Below are 17,331 nucleotides of genomic sequence, written 5' to 3' on the forward strand. Positions count from 1 at the left end.
TCTTCCATCGTTGACAGAATATATTGAAAGACTACTAATTACATGCAAAACAACTAGACAGTAGATATATATCTATGTATATATGTTAAGTACTGCAGTTTTATTGTAAAAATAATGGTATTACATTACTCTTTTAAATTGTTATCTTCCTGTTAGATTCGGGTTTAATTATGAGCTTCCAACTTAAAACTAATTAATGATTAGTGAATTGGCACTATTCTTTTTTATATATTATTTAATATCCTTTAGAACTTCCGATGTGGGATATATATCCCTAATACTCTTTCTCGAGATGATGACTCTTATCGGCCAGAAATCTCGGAACTTTAGGATATTTATATTCGGTCGAACGAGTTTAACAAAACTTTTATATCCGGTTGGAAGGGTTAATCACGATCTTTATACCCGGTCGGAAGGATTAATTTTAATTAGAAATTTAGGATATTTAGGATTTGGACTCTGATACCATGTTAGATTAGGGTTTAATTATAGGCTTCCAACTTAAAACTAATTGGTGATTAGTGGATTGGCACTATCCCTTTATATATTACTTAATGTCCCTTAGAATTCTCGATGTGAGATATATATCCCTAATAATCCCCAAGAAGTGATACTGGATCAACTCTGTCACATCTACTCCAAAAACTGTATATCTTTTAGATTATTAGGTCTGTGATATATAAACCAACTAAATTATTCTGATGTGTTAAAAATAGTAAATATACAATTTAGGAGTTTAATAGAAGTAGATTCGAGTGCAAATACAGCCGCTATTTTTCTCTTTAGGTTATTCTCTAGCAAAGAATCTAACTTGATAAAAAGCCCTTTTGTCAAAAAAAAAGAAAGAATCTAACTTGATATTTCTTACAAAAAGAATCTAACTTGATATCAAACAAAGGTAGCTTTATTGATCGTTATTATAAACCAAAACTCCAACTTGATTAAAGTATACTCGTCTTTATTTAAATTAACTTAAAAGTATATACATTAATACAATATTATTTGCATATAAAATATTTTATCTCCAATTTTTTAGATTAGGATGTACTGGAGCATGTTATACACATGTATCCTCGATTCCTTTTCACCCCAATAAAATGTAGTTACTTTCGTTCCACATGGACTGTGTATACATCGCGTATATGCAATTATAAAAAGTATAAAAATACAAACATGGAAAAGTTAATATCCATGGTTATTGATTTTATTATAAAATATGCCCACTGTTTACAAAATTGGTACTCGCATAATCTATGTTTTCAAAACATAGATAGACGAATAATTAACTCAAGCACACATTTATGTACGTATGAGTTTTCGTTTTGTCCACTAAACTTAGTTTCATCATTACATTATTAAAGCCATAATGCACCAGCGCGCTTAAGCATTGGAACAAGAGAGCGATTAAGGTGAAGGCTCATAACTTGATTGGCTCCACCAACGAGCTGCCCTCCAATGAACACCACCGGAACAGTCGGGCTGCAGCCAAGGTGAGCTAATGCTTGCTCTATTTCCTTTCCTCTGTTGATCTCGTCCAGCTCATAGATCGTTGGGTTCACGCCAAAGTCTATGAAGAGAGTCTTGATTGTGTGAGACATGCAGCACGAGTTCTTGCTAAAGATCACTACTGACTTCTCGGAGATCATCTTTTGTAGCTTATCCATTGGTGTTGTAATGTGAATGTTGTTCGAGAAGAAACTCGGGAGGTAGAAAATAGTGCTGTTTTGATTGAAATAGGAGCTTACGGACGAAAATTGAATAGCCAGAGAAGTTATAGATAGAATGTGATATAGTTGGGTGAAGACGAGAGGTGACTTTGAGTTTGTGTTTGATGTAGTGAATGGTCTATAAGGGTCCTCTATATATAGCTTTCATAATACGAGTTTAAACTGATTACGCCTTTTCCGAGGAGAAACAACTATAGCACAAGTAAAGTAGCCAGAAAGATACTGAAAGATAAAAGTATTAAAAATTGAGACAGTGGACGATGTTCGAAAGTATTATAGAGTTTCATTATCTTGCCTTTTTGCCTCTTGCAGCTAAAGAATAAAAAGTGCAACTATCAACTAATTGGGTAAAACGTACATATAATAATAACTCTTAGATCAGATGTGACTGAGGAATATTTGATACGGACGAACAATGTCACGTCTTTGATGCCTTATTTTCAGTGTCAAATGACACATTTATCCCATAATTACATTTTTATTTTTCATGTAAAAGAAATCCATTTCATTTCCTTATATTACATGAATATGTACGTTTTGTTTTCTTAAATGAAGAACCTACATATATGAGGATTACCCTAACAAGTGAAATTGCACCTATTAAATTTATACTAGTTTTGATGTTACATTATTCACAATTTTTTTTTTTTGCTAAGATATTCACAATTTTTTTTTAATTTCAAAAGAAACATATTGACAATGGGATTGGACACCCGAGATGAAGTCAATAATTTATACAAGTTATATGATAAAATTTACCGGTGAAAAATATGACAAAAGCTGCATAAGCGTCCTTTGCGATGACTCGAGATCGTATGGTATATCTCCAGAATAATCTTATTCTTGTTCTTTTTTTGTGTTTGGTGATTTACGTGGCTTCTTCACTGACATTCAAATGGTTCTTTCTTTTCCATGAAATTTCATCATAAATCAGTTTGGGAATAAAGCAAAACAATTTATGATTCTTGACATCGCAGAGATTCGAAATCACTTCTCCAGGATAAGACTCATCAACGGAGCAAAAAAACAAATTCTTTATATATATATATATATATATGTTTTCTCTGTTTGTTGATGTACCAAAGGTGGCCGAACTGTGATCCGGAGAGTCGTTCTAATTATATTCATAAGGATAGGAGCTTCGCCGCTTATACATTGAACTCTATTATCCAAGTCCAAAATATCTCTGTATGAAATTACAAGGAAAAGGTTATGATATCTTCACGTAAAAAAAGGAAAAAATATCAAGATAACTTTATTCACATTTATATTTACTTCATAAATGAAAATTAATTTAATGTCTGCGGAAATGAAGCGCTTAATGATATAAAGCCCGTGTACATTTTTAATTAATGCTGTCATATAAACGTATACAACAACACACACACATATATATAAAGTGTACATGTCTAAATAAAATATTTACAAAAACCAGAGATCGTGTGATATTATTTACACCAAAAAGTTAGAATTCGTTTTTTACAAAATGGTTTTAGACCATTTTTCGGTAAGTTTCCGGATGAATATGTTCGTCGAATGTTTGATACTATATAGTAATGTATTTGTATGTTAAAAATCGTTGTTGTTTGAATGAAAAATAGAGACCGAAAATGTGTGAGTTACAAAGCTTGTAAAACTTTAAATTTGGTTAAATGTTAAATCTAGCAAATATGACACATTAGGAGGGTTGTATTTAACTTTAAGAGTTTTAGTTGATTTGTATTAAAATGACAAATTCAATGTTATTCAAACATAAATTTTAAAAACTTATATAAAATCCATTTTTATTAACCTTGATATTTTATAAAGCACACTGAAATTCACTATTATTGAAAATAATTTTAAGTTGTAGAATTTTAAGTTTAATTTGATTTTAGAATATTTTGGTGGAGTCTCTTAGTTTAAAAAAAAAATAGATATCAAATCTCATAGTTTTAGGTGATATTCTAGAGGGATTTAACAAAAATTATAAATTTCAAGTCACTAACTCTCGTCAATCACATATTCATCCTAATAATCTATGTTGCATGTAAACTCGGTTGAAGGTTTCGGAAACGTTTCAAAATCAGAATCTCTCGGAAACTTGCAGAAACGCATTGGAAACTCGTTTCTTAAAAATCTCAGTTTGAAAACTTAGTGGAAACTTGCGTTTTTATTTTGGATACTCGCGTTTCTATTCTAGAAACGCCAGAACTTTCCAATTGGTTATTAATTGTTGTTATGATTTTTATTTTAGTTAAACTATTTAATATTTAAGTATTGGATTTTTGTTATTTTGAAAATTTTATATGGTTCTGATGTTTAATGACAACTTATTTTATTTTCGTATGATTAAACAGAATGACTATTTGTTTATTTGTATTCTAAGATATACTAAACATAATAAAAATGAATGCAAATATTAATCAGTTACATATATATATATATATATATATATATATATATATATGTTTATATATTTATAGACGTTTCTAAAACGTTTCCAAAGCAAAAAAAATCAAAAATCATGTTTCCACGTTTCGACACGTTTCGTTTCCGCGTATTCGTTTTCGTTTCCATGCAACCTAGCTAATAATAATGATGGGACTAATGGTGAAAGATTTGGCGTTTTCATCAAAGGCCATAAAAGGCACGCCTTTCTCATTTGACCAAATGAAGAAAAGCTCTCCCATGTTGAATAATTATTTGTTTTTGACTCCGAACGTGCAACCCAAAAATAGGTTTGACAAATTTTGTTCTTCGGTGATGAAAGTTATAAATGTATGCAGTTGTATTCTGGGAATCTGAATGTTATAAAACCGTTATACTATAGAGAGTTTAAAAATTAAAAAAAAAAGATTTATTATATCGATTCCGCAATTTTTTATCATTTCTTCTATGCAATTTTTCTTTATCATTTTGTTGGTATTGTAATTTTGATTTATGTTTTTATTATTATTACAAATATCAGTTGTTTTATTGTAGTAAAATAAGATTCTTACAAACAATATTTTGTTTTTGCGTGGCCAGGTGAGAGAAAAAGGTGCGTCGGAGTATAAGTTTTAGTTTTAGCCTTATCGTCATTCAAGAAATCGAATCTTACGATGTCACGAATCAAACAAAATTGAGCTTTATTCCCAATTTGGCGAACAAAATTCTTGGAAAATCAAGCTTGTGGCCAAGAAGAACAGTGAAGCAATCACGTGGTATATTCCAAAAAATAAAATCCAGATCAAAAATTGAAAGTCACAAATTTGCTTTTTGTTCTTAGAGGTATTAATAATGGCCCAATGTTGATCTCAGGGGTCGTTATTCTTATATCCCCGATACAAGGTTGAAGGTTATATCATCATTTTCAATGTACGTGGTTCACGTACCGATATATGCATATGTACGTTATATGCTAAATCGCATCTAATCCCGCCACTTGCCCGTACTGTCCAAGAGGCTAGAACATAGATTATATATGTAACAGTCCAACGGAGTTCCTTATATGGTAGAATCCAATTATTCACACAGTTTGTTGGTTAATGGTCAGAACGTCATTTTAATAATAAGGTTGAATGATCACTGGGACATTTTAGTTGAAGGATGGTGAAAAATTTAATGACACGATATTTGAAAAAAATATATTTTACTAAGATCAGTATTACAAATTTACACAACTTGCAAAGAAATCATGTTCATTTGTCAATAGCTATTAACAACTACGCCTAAAGTATTTAGTGACTATCAGTTACAAAAAAAAAAAGGTATTTAGTGACTAACAGTTGCACGCGCGTTAATTAGTGTAATTCGTAATACCTTTTCTTTGGTTATACTCAGCTCTGGGAGACGATATATTAACTAAGGGAATGCTTTTTTTTTTTTTTTGTAACACTACTTTCATTAGAATTTAAACTCGCGGGTTCATGGATGAAGCTACAAAGGATGCGTTCGACAAGGCCTGCTTTGCCAAGGCATCAGCAGCCTTGTTTTCAGAACGTGGGATCCAAACAAAAGACACATAATCAAAAGCGACAACAAGGTTTAAGATGTCGGCAATGATGCCATAGATCTCTGAGATGGGGGTTTCCTCATTCAAGGCTCGGATGAGCTGTAGAGAGTCAGACTCGCACTTCACGGCCCGGAGTCCCTTGGCGATGCAGTAGAACAGAGCTTCTCGAAGTGCCAGTCCCTCCGCGATTAGGGGAGAGCTGACGTAGAAGCAGTGAGACATGAGCGAGCTAGCCTGGTGTCCCTCAGTCACCATCCAACCCAGACCTGCTAGATGTAAGTCCGAACGCCATGCCGCATCCGACTGAAGGCAAGCGTAGTGTGCTGTATCTAGAGGCCGCTGTGGTGGGGGGTTATTCCTTATTATTGGCTCATTTCCCTGCTCTCGGAGCCACTCTTGAGCTGCAGCGGTTGCCTTTGTGATCACTTCCTCCGGGGTGGTGCCCTTGTTGTTGAAAATACGATCGTTCCTAGCCAGCCATAAAGCCCATAGAATCCAAGGCGCGAGAGGACCGAGGGAGATTCCCACTAAGGGAATGCTTTTATATGATGAAAATTATGTATGCAAACTAAATGATTTTGCACTATAGAATGTTATGTGCTGCGTGCCATCTACCATGTGATGTTATTTTCCATAGTTGACAAAATATTTTGAAAAACTACTAGGTACATGTAAAACATCTGGACAGTACTAGAAATGTATATTTTGAAGTACTGTTTTATTGTATAAAAGATGGCATCACATTGCTCTTTTAAATTGTTATCTACCCCCAAGAACTGATACTGGATCAAGTCTGTCACATCTACTTCAAAAACTTACACCAAAATAAAAAATCTACCCCAAAAACTATCACTACAAGAAAACACATCGTTAATGACGGTCAAAAACGTCCCTTTTATGTCGTTAACCATGATTTGAGTCGCATTTATAACATCCTAATAAATGTCCTTAATCGCGTGTCGTAAATTTTTTATGTCGTTAAAATGTCGTTAATTAGTGACAGATTTCTATGCGTGTTTCTTTTGTCCTTATATAGCGACAACCTGTCGTCACTAATATACCACTTATTTACGACATTTGTTTCTGATGCTAAGTAACAACGTACCCATATGTTGCTAATTAGCTTCACTTTCTAAATGTCAATAATTAACGATGCAATGCCTAAATGTGGTATTTTAAAAATTTTGTTTTAAATTATGTAACTAAAAACTTTCAGATTAAACCAGTTTACAGAAATGGAATTGGTTTGCAAAATAAATAATTAAAATTAGTTTATAAATAAAATCTGGTTTACAATTAAATTTGGTTAACAAACTAAACCGGTTTAAACATGAAATGGATTACAATACAAACCTAAACCTAAAAAAAAAAAGTAATCTTCATGCGACTTCGTTGTCTTGCGCCGTCAAGGTATGCCTGGGACTGAAGTGTCGTCATTTTGCTCTGGTCGCTTCAAGACCGTCTCGCTTGGCGGGATTCCCAGCCTGAGGGGATTGAATCTCGATTGATAGCTAGAGATGGAACCAGAGAGTGAGCGGCGATAGAAGCTGTGAGCGGTGGAGATAGGAGGAAGTCGTGAGTGATGAGCGGTGGAGGAAGAAGAGCCGTGAGCGGTGAATCTAAAAGGATGAGGTGAGCAGTAGAGATAAGAGGATGAGGTGAACGGTGGAGATAGGAGAGCCATGAGCAGTGGAGATAGGAGTAAGAATATGGAGATGAGGTGAATGAGTAAGAAATAAAATATTATCGAAGTGTGGAAGGAGGAGAGAATATGAGATAGAAGAAGCTCAATGTGACAAAAAAAAAAAGAAGAAGCTCAATGTGAAGAAACTGAAAACAAATCTGAAGGAGAGAGGAGAAGGGATAGGAGAAATATGAACCATTAGATTAAAAACTAATCAGGGGTGTAGATAGCAATCCTTGCAAAAAGATATTGGCCAATAAGAAATAAGAAACTTTTAAAGATTCAGAAATAATTGTAATTTTATTGCTGGTTAAATGTCGTTAATATGTCGTTTTAAAAACCCCAAATAACTGTAACTCATTTTTTAAGATTCACATAAAGAAAAGTTTACATCTTGCACACACTAATATTTCATTGTAAAGTTCGTATGCAATATCTTTTACACCAAGTTGTTGCTAATAATCGTAAAAATAAACGTAATCATATTTCGTATAAGTCTTATAGAAATCTTGGAATAGCTAGTGATATTTGATTTTTTCAATGAAGGAAAAAGGTAATAATATTGGATATATAATAGTAGGCTATAATATAATAACAAATAGTAAACATAGTATACCATGAATTTTAGATTTGGAGGTTTAAGACAAACATTTGTGGTTTAGGGATTGAAATTATCGTTACTATGTCGCTAATTACTAATGAACTAACGACGGAATACCATAATTATCGTTAACCGGACGCTAACAGGCGTCATATAAATATGTTGTTACTTGTTAGTGATAGTCGTGTGCGTTTTGACTGAAATTAACGACGAATAGTTTACGACATGGTCTTCATGTCATTAATATGTCGTTAAATTACGACAGTGTAATGACGTATACTATAGCCATGCTTTAGTGATGGTTTAGCGACATAAGGTTTACTGCCGACATTATAGTGTAGTTAAAATGTCATTAAAAACCGACATTTGTGTATGTCGTTAATTACCGACGTATTAACGACGTATGTATATCTTTGTCGTTCATGTGTCATTAAGATGTCACTAATTTACGACTGTATGTTGATGTCATTAATTTTCGTCCTTAATGGACTGTTTTCTTGTAGTGTATATTCTTAAATTGTTAGGATTGTGATATAAAAACCAACTAAATTATTCTGATTAATAAAATAGTAAATATATACAGTTTAGTAATTTAACTAGAAGTAGATTCTAGTGCAAATACAGCCGCTATTTCTCTCTTTAGGTTATTCTCTAGCAAAGAATCTAACTTGATATGATGACAAACATGGGCAGCTTTTATTGATCGTTCTTATTATAAACCAAAACTCCAACTTGATTAAAGTATACTCGTCATCATTTAAATTAACTTAAAGGTATATGGAAGAATACAATCCTTTTTGCTTATAAAATATTTTATCTCCATTTTTAGATTAGTATGTCCTCGAGCATGTCGTTCATATGTATCCGCGATTCCTTTTCACCCAAATAAAATGTACTTATTAATTTTCCAGTCCTCAACTCCTCATGAACTATGTATACATCGCATATATGAAATTATAAAAAGTATAAAAATATAAACATGGAAAAGTTAATATCCATGGTAAATGATTTTATTATAAAATAAACCCACAGATTACAAAATTGGTACTCGCATAATCTATCTTTTCAAAACATAGATAGACGTATCAATAACTCATATACACATTTATGTAATGTATGTATGTATTTTTGTTTTGTCCACTAAACCTAGTTTCATCATTACATTATTAAAGCCATAACGCACCAGCGCGCTTAAGCATGGGAACAAGAGAGCGATTAAGGTGAAGGCTCATGACTTGATTGGCTCCACCAACGAGCTGCCCTCCTATGTACACCACCGGTACAGCTGGGCTGCAGCCAAGCTGAGCCAATGCTTGTTCTATCTCGTGTCCTCTGCTGATCTCGTCGAGCTCATAGATCGTTGGGTTCACGCCAAAGTCTATGAAGAGAGTCTTAATTGTGTGAGACATGCAGCACGAGTTCTTGCTAAAGATCACTACTGACTTCTCGGAGATCATCTTCTGTAGCTTATCCATTGGTGTTGTAATGATAATGTTTGTTCGAGAAGAAACTCGAGAGGTAGAAAATAGTTGTGTTCTGATTGAAATGAGAGGTTACGGATGAAAATTGAATAGCCAGAGAACTTATAGAAAGAATGTGAACTAGCTGGGTTCAGATGAGAGCCAGGTGACTTTGAGTTTATGTGTTTCATGTAGTGAATGGTCTATAAGGATCCTCTATTTATAGCTTTCATGTTACGAGTTTAAACTTATGAAGCCTTTTTCGAGGACAAACAACTTTAGCACTAGTAAAGTAGCCAGAAAGATAATGAAAGATAAAAGAAACAGAAACAATGAAAATTGAGATAGTGGACGATGTTCGAAAGTATTATAGAGTTTCATTCCTCTTGCCTTTGTGCCTCTTGCAGCTAGAGAATAAAAAGTGCAACTATCAACTAATTGGGTAAAACGTACAGATAATAAAATCTCTTAGATCAGATGTGACTGTGAGGAATATTTGATACGGACGAACAATGTCATGTCTTTGATGCCTTATTTTCAGTGTCTTTTTTTTTTACGTCGAACGGCCATTCTATTACTCAAGCTTGAGGTGGTCTGGGTAACCAGACCGGAATAGAACAACCAATAAAAAGTAATTCTCTTCGAAATGTCTTAGCAGTCTTAGCTAAAAAGTCCGAAAACTGATTGCAGTCTTAGCACTAGTAAAGTAGCCTTATTTTCAGTGTCAAAAGACACATTTATTCCATAATTACATTATTATTTTCCATGTAAAAAAATACATTGCATTTCCTTATATTATATGAATATGTACGTTTTGTTTTCTTAAATAAGGAACCTATATGAGGAATACCCTAACAACTGAAATTGCACCTATTCAATTTATACTAGTTTTTATGTTACATTATTCACTATTTTGTAATAATTTCTAAAGAAACATATTGACAATGGGAAAGGACACACAAGATGAAGTCAATAATGTATACAAGTAAAAGTAATACTATATGATAATATTTACCCATGAAAAATATTATAAAAGCTGCATCACCGTCCTCTGCGCAGACGCGAGATCGTGTGGTATATCTCCAGAATAATCTTATTCTTGTTTTTCTTTTTGTGCTTGGTGATTTACGTGGCTTCTTTACTGACATTCAAATGGTTCTTATTTTTCATAAAATTTCATCATAAATCAATTTGGGGATAAAGGAAAAGAATTATGATTCTTGACATCGCAGAGATTCGATATCACTTCTCCAGGATAAAACTCATCAACGGAACAAAACTCAGATTCTTATTTTATTAAATGTTTTATCTGTTTCTTGATGTACGTAAGGTGGCCGAACTGTGATACGGAGAGTCATTATTCATAAGGAGAAAATCTGCATATACATTGAAGTCTACTATCCATGTGCAAAATATACACAAAATATTACATAAACTTAACTTATTCTAAATTAATCTACAAATTTACATATCATTCTTAAATATACAGATATTGATTTTTTTTTTCTATAAAAGATTTGCTTGACGGAGGTATATTGTCTGATCTTTATCTAGACAAAATTTAGTGTTACCTACACGGCTGCATCAAAGTCAGCCTCACTTGTACACGTCTAGCTAGCTAGTATCCTATTTAGCTCCTTTGAATCCATATCTTATTGCCAAACCTCGTGAACCGGAGGATCTACATTCACTGAAGTAAAATTAACTTGATAAATTGAATTTTCTTTTTAACTCCCGAAGTACTTGTGTCGAAATGTTTTGGGAACTTATCATCAAGTTTCAGCATTACCTCCAGTAAAATGTCGTAGAGATTTTGGTACAAACTCACTATGTCTAGAGATTTTGGTACAAACTCACTATGTCTTAGCAACTCGCTATAATGAAACATGACGTTTGGAATTGTTGATACATTGGACAGGCTTGCTGGATCATGACAATTCACGGGTGTTGGCAGGGGCGGATCTAGCCTCTATAATAACATGGGGCAAAAGGTATTAAATAGCAAAATTATAGTAGTTATAGTTGATTTTCAACCAAAGGTGCATGGGACGATGAAGACTAAACAATCTAAATTTCTAAGTTTTTTCAATAAGACTAATAAAAATTAAAATTTCTGTATGTGGCACTTGTCCCGCCTAGTTGTAACCTAGGTCCACCCCTGGGTGTTGGCGAAGGACTTGAAATCAGAGTTTCCATTAACTGAGCTTGGGGACAAGCTCAGTCTTGCGGATGGGGGTATTCATATGCCTCTAAAGACTTATTAGAGGAAGAAGAAGCGCGGGAAACAGTTGATGGAAGCAGCAGAAGATCAAAATACTGATGACGTGGACAAATAAGTCAGTTAGTCAATGACATATGGAGGGAAGATAGACTCTGATTTAGCTGGATGTTTGCTGTTATGATTTATTTTCAGAATAAATTTCAGTGTTGTTGCTTTAGTTTGTTTCATATTTCATGTTTCGAATTGAGTGATTTAGACTCAGAAGCAGTTTCTAAGTTTTATTAGAAACACTTTATCTTAACACTTTTAGCTCTAGGACACTTTATCTTAACCTATTCCATTCATCACTGACTAAAGTATAACTAGAATATAATATGTATGACCCACTGATTTTTCATCATCTATTCTTTCTCAGATCTTGTTTTCTTTTTCAGTCGACTAATTTCATATAAAAAACTCATTTTTTAAGAACTTCCATGGTGCATCATGTCATCTATGTCACAGTTCTTCTTCGTCGTGCTTCTTGGTCCTCATCTGTGACCCCGATGAACCTAAGCCAAGCTCGATCTCGGTAGTCTTCTCCTTCACACGACCAAGCTTCCTCCTCCATGTCGTGCTCCGCAACTCATCCACCTCGCGCTGTGACAGTATGTCGTGGTGGTTTTGATGGTCGGAATCCACTGTGGTGCTGTACGGTGAAGCTCGAGCAACAATGGCCAAATCTCATATTTTCACATTTGGTTCTTTATTTGTTAAGGTTATTATCAATTTGACCCAAACTATCAAACTTTCAGATACATCTTTTTTAATTGTCCTAAAACTTTTATTTGTTCAATCCAATCCCTATAATATACAAATATAAATTTAAAATGTAATATAACATGTATGTACACATTGTGTACATAAAATTGACCTTATCCACATGTACAACAATGCATATGTACAATGGTGAAAACCATAAATGGCTATTATAATATCCACATTTACACATATTCCACTATATACACCCTACATCAAATATCCACATATACATATATTCCACAATATCACTTGTACGAGAAACATAGAGTTGCAATGATGTAACGTAAGTGGCTATTGGAATGAAGACGTATAAGAATATGACCAACATTTGATGTTTCCAAATTGTAATTTTGTTTTAATTGTGATCTTGTATGCAATTGTGGTGCAGTTTGTTAATATCTAAAGAACATATGTAGTGTACACATGTACACTTTGAAGTTGATGTATATATGTACACTATGAAATAGATGTATGTGTACAATATGAACATTTAGATGTTACTATTGCATCTTAATTTAGTTAATCTAGATTATTAAAGTAGCATTTAATTGTTAATATTGCATTTGCAAACATAATTGCATAAATGAGAGTGTGGAATGCATAGTTGAAATGTTTGAGCCAAAATCAGAGAGAAAATCTGTGTATCTGTAAATTGGGGCAAAATCGTGATTAATCAAAAGCTAAGGGACCAAATCGCCGTAAGAAAAAAGTCGGATAAATCATGTTCAATGATTACGACTGAACAGAGATTGACTGTGAATGAGCTCTGGTGTGATTCGCCGGCGGTCGCAGAGTAGGAGCAGACTGCAACGGCGGAGAAGAAGACTTAGATGGTGCTCTCACGGTGGCTTGGAGCTTTGATTGTGTGAATAGGAGCTTCATGGTGGTTTCAATCGTGGAGGAGGAGAGCTTTGACTTGGAGTTGACCGATCCTTCTCCTCGCCGGAATCTGGAGCAAAGCTCGGTGGCTCGAGGAGCAGGCGATGACGAAGCAAAGGAGAGACATGGCCGTAAGGGAAGAAAATCGTGACGGATTGAAAGCTGACGACGGCTGAGATTTGCGGAGGAGAAAGCTTTGGCTTGGTGATTTTGCGGCGAATAAGAAGACGTGACGAATTGGAGGAGGTCACGGCGACGACGGAAGTGGCTTGAACAGAAGAATCTGCTGGTTTGAGTTGCTGAAGAAGAAGCTCGCTGAGTCATGGAAGATGATGTTGCAATTCGAGGTCTGAAAGATTATTTTTTTGGATTCAATTCGAGGTCCGAAAGATGATTAAGGTTTTGATTTTCAGAACAACAGAAAAAAAACAGAAAATAGAGATGATGAATGTGGCTTTTGACAAAAGAATAAATCAAGTAAAAAGTACAAAAGCAAATCCAATGGTTAGGAAATGAGACATATATAAATCTTGTTAACTGTGTCAGATTTAATTTGGATCATTGAATGGAAAGAGAGATGTATGGTTGATGTTATGCTTAGTTACAAATTGACTTATTGTTTAAGAAAGAGGAAAGTTGTTAGAAGGAAGTGTTTGGATCATTGAATGAGATTAATTAACTCTTTGTGTTATAAAAAACTTAAAACTGCCTCTGAATGTAATTCTTTTTTTTTTTCCGAATTTGTGATTTTTCTTTCGAATTTGTGAATGAGACATTTTGTCTTGAAACGAGACCTCTTGATGAGACTCGTATGAGAGTGCCTTGGAGAAGCTCGCGAGAGTGAATCTGATATCTCTTGAGTGCATATACGAAGTTGTAATCAAGTTTCGTATTGATTTGAGATATGTTGAGTTTGTTTACAATAATTGGAGATATCAAATTTACATTTATCCATATTTATACATTTTCAAGTGCCCCAACATACAAAATATATTTTATAGATCCTTGCATGTTTATATGAAAATATATAAATATAAACAGGGGAAAGGGGAAGTACAACATTAGCCAAAATCTACCTACAGGTTTATTACGTAAGTACATCTCTATATTTAATCAAAGCCATAACACCAGGGCAGGCTCAAACATTTTACTGGCCCTGGGGGAAAATAAAAAAAAGTTAGCATTTTACATATAAAATTGAAATGTTGATATTATAGCTACAAGGTAAAAAAATCGTTTTCATTTGAAAAGATAAGCACAAACGATAAGATAAAACAATCTTGCTGTTTTTATAGCTTTTTTTCCTTGAGAATGAGATCATTTGCTTCTAAAAAAATCTTCACAATATAACATCGTTCTGCAAATCTGAAAAAAGAAAAAAAAACAATAGTCATCCTAAAAAAAATGCAATACAATTTTTTCGAGCTTTACTCTATGCAAAATCACATATGACAGTTTCAAAATCAATGCTTTCTAAGACATTCTTTACAATACATAAAATAGCTAAACCATTCAAAATTTCTTGAAACATCGAAGATCTTAAATAATTTTTCAACAACTTTAATTTTGAAAAGCTCCTATCTGCTGAAGCTACACAGGTGTAGTCAAAAAAAATTTCTAAGCAACAAATTCTAGAACTTCACTAGGTTCTATAGGTACACCAGGTAAAGTCGTTTGCAACATTCTCAGTTCAGAAAAAAGATCATTCAAATCAACATCAGAAGAATCAGCATTAGTTAATTATAATTTGGTAAAAATTTATACAGATTAACATAAATAAGATTTTGTTTCCATAAAATTAGATTTGTAACTTTCCTATTTTTTTTAATTTCGTTTTACTTAAAAGTCATATTTATTGTTTACAAAAAGAAAAGTTAGTGTTCAAAAAAAAAAAAAAAAAAAAACAAAAAGAAAAGTTATACTACTAGATTAAAAAAAAATATGGGCTCCGGACGAGTGCACTGCTGGCCCCTAGTCTTCAGCCGGCCCTGCATAACGCCCCAACCCGCTTAAGCATTGGAAGAAGAGAGCGATTGAGATGAAGACTCATGACTTGATTGGCTCCACCAACGAGCTGACCTCCTATGAAAACCGCCGGCACGGTGGGGCTGCAGCCGAGCTGAGCCAATGCTTGCTCTATCTCATTTCCTCTGTTGATCTCGTCTAACTCATAGATCGTCGGGTTTACACCAAAGTCTAAGATGAGAGTCTTGATTGTGTGAGACATGCAGCACGAGTTCTTGCTAAAGATCACTACTGACTTCTCGGAGATCATCTTTTGTAGCTTTTCCATTAGTGTAGTAATGTAAAAGCGTGTCCCGAAAGCAACTTGGAAATAATGATAAGCGGATGCTAGATCAGCGATGAAAACTGCAAAACAGCTAGTGGAGAAAGTGTGATATCTATGGGAGAAGATGAGAAGTGATTTTGTGTTTGTGTGTTTGATGCAGTGGATGTTCTATAAGGGTCGTATATATATAACTTTCTAAAGTAAGTAAGCTTTCATTCCTCATATTACGGATTAACTATAATGAAGCCTTTTTCTAAGAGAAAAGTGTAACTATCAATTAGTTGGGCGAAACCTACAGATACAAAATCTCTTCAGATTAGGTGTGAAGGAATAATTGATACGGACGATACATGTCATATCTTGATAGTACGTTTTTTTCGGTCTCAAAACACATATTAATAATCACATAAATATATATGTTCTCCTCTCACCTAGACTAATGTTGAATTTGCATCAGTTTGTACATGATATATATATTTATCCTTTAGTTTTCCCATTGGGTTGGTAATTTTCAATATCATATATACAAACAGATGTAATTATGAATAAGAATGGTAGTTTAGGGATGCTTAATTGAGTTTGTTTGTAAAGATTAAAAAACTGTAAGAAATTTGTTTCCGTTAAAATGAGTTCAATTCTTAAAATTTCTAAATAAATCAAAATCGATACAGTCCAGTATCTCATTAATTAAAATGAGACAAAGCCGAGTTAACGTAAGCTTTTTTGATATGAGTTAAAACCACAATCCTACTATATAAAAGGGACTAAATTCAAAGCTTATGGGACTATCCACGTCAGCCAAAATATTCTCATCCAAAAAAAAATTAAAAATAGATGTTATTTAGAAGATAATTAACTAACATATGACTTTTGATATTTCTAGAAATTTTAAATTTGTAACTGCTAATTTATTAATAGAATCATATATATATATATATATATATATATATATATTGAATTATGTTCTATTTTTGATCGTTAGACTTCAAAGGTAAATAAATTATTAATTTATAATATATATAGTTTATAACTTTATATTGTAGTTATAAATAAAGAGAAAATAACCGGGAAGGGTGAAGAAGCTCATGTAAAATTATGTAATTAAAATGGTAAAATGGTGAGTATGATGAGGTGAATCTAAGAATCATCCTACTATATAAAAGGGACTAAATTCAAAGCTTTTGGGACTATCTACTTCAGGCAAAATATTTTTATCCAAAAAAAAATTAGAAATAGATGTCATCTAGAAGATAATTAACTAACATACGACTTTTGATATTTCTAGAAATTTCAAATTTGTAACTGCTAATTTATTAATAGAATCATATATCTATATTGAATTATGTTCTATTTTTAATCGTTAGACTTCAAGGGTAAATAAATTATTAATTTATAATATATACAGTTTATAACTTTATATTTTAGTTATAAATAAAGAGAAAATAACCGGGAAAGGTGAAGAAGCTCATGTAAAATTATGTAATTAAAATGGTAAAATGGTGAGTATGATGAGGTGAATCTAAGAAAATTTGTTGTACAAATTATGGTGCTTTCTTCGTCCACTATAATAATTTAAAATAAAAATATATATTCACATAAATAAGTCAATATTTGTTGTTGTTTTTGGTAAGATGTTAAGATTATCATTTTCTGAAAGGTTACACTGTTGTTTTTAAACAACTTTTGATAGCA

General features: G+C 33.1%; 4 protein-coding genes across 4 annotated transcripts; all 4 read right to left on the reverse strand.

Moving 5' to 3' along the window:
• Window positions 1–1,158: 1,158 nt before the first annotated feature.
• Window positions 1,159–6,696, reverse strand: LOC103870440 (monothiol glutaredoxin-S4). Its single transcript, XM_009148567.3, has one exon. It carries the CDS (start codon window positions 1,662–1,664, stop codon window positions 1,356–1,358), a length of 309 nt encoding a protein of 102 aa, XP_009146815.1. The 5' UTR covers window positions 1,665–6,696; the 3' UTR covers window positions 1,159–1,355.
• Window positions 5,602–7,387, reverse strand: LOC103870759. Its single transcript, XM_009148928.2, has 2 exons — window positions 7,120–7,387; window positions 5,602–6,230 (listed from the first exon to the last, which is right to left on the reverse strand). The coding sequence occupies exons 1-2, from the start codon at window positions 7,385–7,387 to the stop codon at window positions 5,602–5,604; spliced, it is 897 nt and encodes a 298-aa protein (XP_009147176.2).
• On the reverse strand, window positions 6,962–13,836 carry LOC103870450 (monothiol glutaredoxin-S4-like). The gene has a single exon (XM_033290360.1). It carries the CDS (start codon window positions 9,461–9,463, stop codon window positions 9,155–9,157), a length of 309 nt encoding a protein of 102 aa, XP_033146251.1. The 5' UTR covers window positions 9,464–13,836; the 3' UTR covers window positions 6,962–9,154.
• Window positions 13,837–14,518: 682 nt separating this feature from the next.
• LOC103870461 (monothiol glutaredoxin-S4-like) lies at window positions 14,519–17,024 on the reverse strand. The gene has a single exon (XM_033290348.1). The coding sequence runs from the start codon at window positions 15,640–15,642 to the stop codon at window positions 15,328–15,330; it is 315 nt and encodes a 104-aa protein (XP_033146239.1). The 5' UTR covers window positions 15,643–17,024; the 3' UTR covers window positions 14,519–15,327.
• Between the last annotated feature and the right edge of the window lie 307 nt (window positions 17,025–17,331).

This window comes from Brassica rapa, chromosome A01 (assembly GCF_000309985.2).
Source record: "Brassica rapa cultivar Chiifu-401-42 chromosome A01, CAAS_Brap_v3.01, whole genome shotgun sequence".
Lineage (NCBI taxonomy): Eukaryota > Viridiplantae > Streptophyta > Magnoliopsida > Brassicales > Brassicaceae > Brassica > Brassica rapa.

Bases quoted from the DNA above. Each gene is read 5' to 3' on its own strand.
- LOC103870759 (XM_009148928.2), bottom strand. From the start codon at position 7,387: ATGGCTCTCCTATCTCCACCGTTCACCTCATCCTCTTATCTCTACTGC. The intron at 6,231-7,119 runs GCATACCTTGAC...GCATTCCCTTAG, and splicing joins TGACGACACTTCAGTCCCAG to TGGGAATCTCCCTCGGTCCT.
- LOC103870440 (XM_009148567.3), bottom strand. From the start codon at position 1,664: ATGGATAAGCTACAAAAGATGATCTCCGAGAAGTCAGTAGTGATCTTT.
- LOC103870461 (XM_033290348.1), bottom strand. From the start codon at position 15,642: ATGGAAAAGCTACAAAAGATGATCTCCGAGAAGTCAGTAGTGATCTTT.
- LOC103870450 (XM_033290360.1), bottom strand. From the start codon at position 9,463: ATGGATAAGCTACAGAAGATGATCTCCGAGAAGTCAGTAGTGATCTTT.